Source organism: Impatiens glandulifera, chromosome 1, assembly GCF_907164915.1.
Source record: "Impatiens glandulifera chromosome 1, dImpGla2.1, whole genome shotgun sequence".
Classification (NCBI taxonomy): Eukaryota; Viridiplantae; Streptophyta; class Magnoliopsida; order Ericales; family Balsaminaceae; genus Impatiens; species Impatiens glandulifera.
This window is the reverse complement of record NC_061862.1, coordinates 99,384,148-99,389,252: the sequence shown is the minus strand read 5'-3', so window position 1 is coordinate 99,389,252 and position 5,105 is coordinate 99,384,148. Positions and strand designations below refer to the sequence as shown.

The window sequence follows — 5,105 nt, the reverse complement described above, 5'->3', positions numbered from 1 at the left end:
AACAGAGTGAAGCGAAGTAAGCTTCACTCATTTCTGTTTCTGCTGAACCCGGAATAAAATACGGGTTCCGGGTTCTCTTTCTTCCTTTCAACCCAATTTTAATTTATTAATATAATAATAATGTTGAGTTTTGATTGGTCCGCAACAGGGGAACACCCAATTCGGTAGCAGAAGATCTGATCTGTTTATTTAACTGAAAATAAGGAAATTATTTTAGTTTGAACTTGTTTATTTAGTCCAAAAATATCTACATATAAAATTATCTACAAATCACCGTAATTAACCATTTTATCACTATTAATCAAAGTTCTAAATTTTTATGTAAATGGTGTTTCTACGTAGACATCCTATTTGAAAATCCTGTAATAAAAGTGAAATCAATTATATCCTATTTGAATACACTAACTATAATAAAAGTGAAATCTATAATGAATCATATATACATCTTAATTTTAAACTATAAACAAAATTATATTATTATGTACTCGATTAAATGAGAAAATTTTGTTCTAAAAAATGTTGAACGAACTTTAGATATATCAAAAATAGACAAATATAATATAGAAAGGACACCTTGATTTGTTTAAATCTCTAAATATAATGATTAGTCCAGGTTAACTTTGGACCTTACAATTTTATCGATCAGTTAAATTGAATTCAAACATTTTTGTAAAATATAAAATTCAAATCATTTTTTTAACAAGAAAGAAAACATTTTTTTTTCCATAAGCTTGTGTATACGATCCAAAAATTAGAGTTGTATCATATAAAATATAAAAGAAAACTTCTCATATTTCAACTCTTCAAATCATACAATTTTTTTTTTTTTATCAAAGTCCATACATTATTATTATTGAAACTGTGTGAGTGCCACATCCTATTTCAAAATCCTTTAGACATCTTAAATTGCTAAGAGGAGTAAGCTAGGTTAAAGATGATTAGATTAGAGATTATATTTGGAAAAAGATTCATTTTGAACAAAATTCTAAAAAAAAACATATTAGTCAAATGTAGATTTTTAAAAAGCTAAAAAAAAATCTTTTATTTTATCAATAAATTATTCATTTTTAATCATTTCAATGTAACTAAATAACTTTATCTTCTTAAAAAAAATTTAATATTATTAAAGGAAAATTTATACAAGGATCAAAATAGATTCTATATGTAAAAATATAAGAAAGAGTGAGGGTCATTATGTTATACTAGTTCTAAGATCGTTTCAGCTAGGGTTTTGGAATTCATTTAGTTAGATCCTTAATCACAGAATTTAATCGCATATAAACGAGGTTTATTACAGATTTTATATTATTTGATCGAAATTGATCCATCCGATGGTCAGATCACGAAACAAGTCTGTATTATCCGGCCTGACAGCAATATCAAAGTCTATGAATGATCTAGTTAAAAAATGAATAGTAAAAATAACCTGCGACATTCTTTAGAGATTGAGATTCATTTGTTGAGTTCTTGAATGTGATTGAATTGGTTGCGACGACGTCTGCGGGTGAAAGAGAGGGGATGAAGATGATAGTGGGTCGTTGCTGGTGAAGAGAGGGGATGAAGATGATGGTGGATTAGGTCCGGTGAAAGAGAGAAGAAGAAAGAAACTTTTATTTATTTAATTTTATATATTAAATAAAAAGAGAAAGTCAAACCTAAAAAATAGGTTAAAAAAATATATAAAATAAATATCCATGTGGATAAAATCTTAACGTCATTTGAGGCATTCCGTTATGTTAAATAAATTTGACACATATTGACAAGTTTATATAAACATAAATATAATTTTATAACTTTGTAAATAAATTTGACACCCCCTTCAAATTTTATAAATAAAATTAACATTCTTTTCGTTCTTTATTATTTTTAAGAAACTTTTTTGTACATAGATTTATTTTCGGAAATGACTAGTATAAAATTCTTCGTAGTCATAATCTATTTTTAAATTTGAATAGTACACTATGAGAATCAAACATAATTTGATAAGATTTTTAACATTTGAGTTGTATTACAGTTTATATTGTAGAGTTATCATTTTAATATATATTTTTTGGTTTAAATGTAAAAAGTAAGCATTATCCTCTATAGTCATTATTTTCAATCCAACTTAAGTCGTTGTAAATAAAAATCGTACTCGTAAGTCATTATTTTCAATACAACTTGAGTCGTTATAAGATTCTCAAAGAAGCTTATCCTTATTAGATGATTAATTAAAATCATATAGATAGAATTAAGATAAATTGATGGATTGCAATAATAGGCTACTTGTGAAGAGGACAAAGACAATTGGCTCCCCCTATGTCATCTGCAAGACAAGAAGGCTGAACTCCTCCATCTTTGTACCAGTCTGTTCGTTTCTTTAACAACTCATCCAAGAATTCTTTAAGCTTTTCAATAGTGACACTGGGCATGACAACAACATGCGCCATGCTTCCCTGACAAGCGAGTTGCCATCGATTGACAAAGTCATCTTCCAGAGGTCGTTCAAACACCACGGTGCTGCTCAATTCATTGAGCATGACACTTATCCCTTCTTCCTTAAGCCGGTCTTTCAAGTAACGAGCATTTGTAAGGCACTGTTCAACTTGTTTTTGAAATCCCATATGACCATTCATGTTTAAGGCGTACCACAAGAAGATTGGAGCATGACCGTTCCTACTTCCCATTATTGTGGTGTCTAGAGAGCACAAAAACTCAATATTTGTTGAGATAGTACGAATGTATTGCTTCCTTGTTATATAAACTCCACAAGGCGCTGGACATCCCACAAACTTGTGTCCAGAAATAGTGATACTTCCTATTGGATTCTTGAAAGAAACTTGAAGGGACTATTTAAGAAAATTTTAACACAACCATAAAAATTGTTATAAATTTACAAAATTACTTTAGAAATTAATTAATGATCACAAACCCACGTGCTTAACAAAAGGAATCATAATTCCAAATAAAGCTCCGTCACAATGGATATAGAATCTATCCTCTGAAAATCCACATTCTTCTAAAATATGTATAATAGTGTCAACATTATCAATCGCCCCTTTCATAGTTGTTCCTGCAATAATTTAATAAATTAACAAGTAAATACTACTTTAAATTTCATTTTAAACAATATTCACACCTATATTGACATTGACGATGGCCGGCTTATCCTTATTAAGAAGCAACTTGGCTCTGAAATCCTCATAATCCATTTCACCCGTGAATAAAGTATCAACCTTGACACACTCCATTTTATACATTCTGGTTGCTTTGAAGACAGAATAATGTGAATCTCTTGATGTGTATAGTATCCCATCTGGAAGAAGTTCTCTCCTACATAAACATAACATGCATGATCTTCAATTATATTGATAACAACTAGAAACCATGAAGTTAATTAAGTTATTACATACCCAACTAGAATGCCATGAAGATTTCCTTCTGTGCCACCGTTTGTAACATATCCCCAATAATCAGTGTTCTGAATTTCCCATAGATTGGCAAACCAATCCAAAACGGCAACTTCAAACTCTCGCGAATGCATTCTATAGTTTCCTTCAATGAATGGATCCCCAATGTTGTTTAGGGAAAAAGCTTGCAAATGTGCTAGAGCTCCATAATCAAAGTCCAGATTGGCTGGATAACCTGCAATGAATAGATTATGCATCAAAACAACTAACATAATAATAAAACATGCAAAGAGATAATCAAGTTTACATTTCCTGTAGTTTTGAAATCAATGTACGTATGTATAATGTACCTATGTGATATAGAGCTCTATTAGCCAGAGTTTCTGTATATCTGTTTAAGGTACTGGCCATGCAAGCTTTTATAACCTCCTTGTGGTCCATATTCGGCTCAGTGATTGCGAGACGCGATGCATGCACATTCCTCTGAAGCACACTATTCTCCTTACCACATGAATTGCCATGTTCAAAGGGTTCAGCTTTGTTGATCGCCATGTTCAAAGGTTTCAGCTCCAATTACTATCAATGTATCTTTTTCATATGCACATTCACATACAATGAACCAACCTCTTTATATAGACCGCAAAAATCTCATAGAAAACAGAAATGCCTAAAATATACATTGTATCTCATATTACTCACTTCACATAATCTTATTGATTTATTTTAGTAATAGAATAAATAAATAAGAAATAAAATAATTAATAGTACTAAGGGATGCTTGATACGTGGTTTTTTTTACTAGAAAGGGAATATAATGAAGTGTTTGGTTGATGGGTTTCATTCTATAACATTGATTTGATTCCCGAATACTCAGAAATCATCTTTTCCTCACTAAATTGGGAGGAATAAATCTCATTCCCTTGTAATGCATTTTCTCTACATGATGTTTACTCTCCCACTTTTTCTTTCATAATTATAATTATAATTATATATATTTTTTCTTTTATAATTATATTAGACGTTCTTTAATAATTAAATTAATAATAATTTTTTTAATTATTTAAATAATATCAATAAATTATATAAAATAAAATATAATTAATAATATAAAATAAAATTTTTATAATAATTATAATAACTAATAAAAATAAAATTATTTTTATATAATTAATTTATATATTATATATTAATAATAAAATTATAATAAATTAATTAAAATATAAAAAATTAAAAATAAATTATCAATTTTATATAAAATAAATATTTAAAAAATATTAGAAAAATTAAATATGAAATATTTTAATAAAAAATGTTATTAAAAATATTATTTATTGTTATAATATATATTATTAAAAAAAATATTATATTATATTTAATTTGATTAATTATTAATATATAATATTCTAAAGACTTTATCTTATAAATAAAAAAAATGAATCATTCAATTTTTTTTACAAGAATTTTAAAATATATATATATATAATTAATATAATAAAATATTAGATATTTATATTTTATTAAATTAGAATACACCTCAATATTTTAAATATTTTAAACAATTATAATATAAAAAAATAATATTTTGTATTTTTAATTAAATAAAATATAATAATAAAAAAATAAAAATATTAATTTAATTTTAATTAAAAAATAATATTAATAATTTCTCTCTAATAAATCTAAACATGAAATATCCAAACGTTATCAATGGGATTG

At 26.8% G+C, this 5,105-nt stretch overlaps 1 protein-coding gene across 1 annotated transcript; it reads right to left on the bottom strand.

Moving 5' to 3' along the window:
* Positions 1–2,261: 2,261 nt before the first annotated feature.
* Positions 2,262–3,941, bottom strand: LOC124938144 (serine decarboxylase-like). The gene is made up of 5 exons (XM_047478525.1): positions 3,740–3,941; positions 3,393–3,624; positions 3,119–3,312; positions 2,916–3,052; positions 2,262–2,828 (listed from the first exon to the last, which is right to left on the bottom strand). Exons 1-5 carry the CDS (start codon positions 3,939–3,941, stop codon positions 2,262–2,264), a joined length of 1,332 nt encoding a protein of 443 aa, XP_047334481.1.
* Between the last annotated feature and the right edge of the window lie 1,164 nt (positions 3,942–5,105).

What these genes read in the sequence shown, in the direction of transcription:
- LOC124938144 (XM_047478525.1), bottom strand. Translation starts at nt 3,941, where the DNA reads ATGGCGATCAACAAAGCTGAACCCTTTGAACATGGCAATTCATGTGGT. An exon ending in CTTCATGGCATTCTAGTTGG is followed by an intron (nt 3,313 to 3,392) that starts GTATGTAATAAC and finishes ATGTTTATGTAG; the next exon opens with GAGAGAACTTCTTCCAGATG. An exon ending in TGATTCCTTTTGTTAAGCAC is followed by an intron (nt 2,829 to 2,915) that starts GTGGGTTTGTGA and finishes TTTCTTAAATAG; the next exon opens with TCCCTTCAAGTTTCTTTCAA.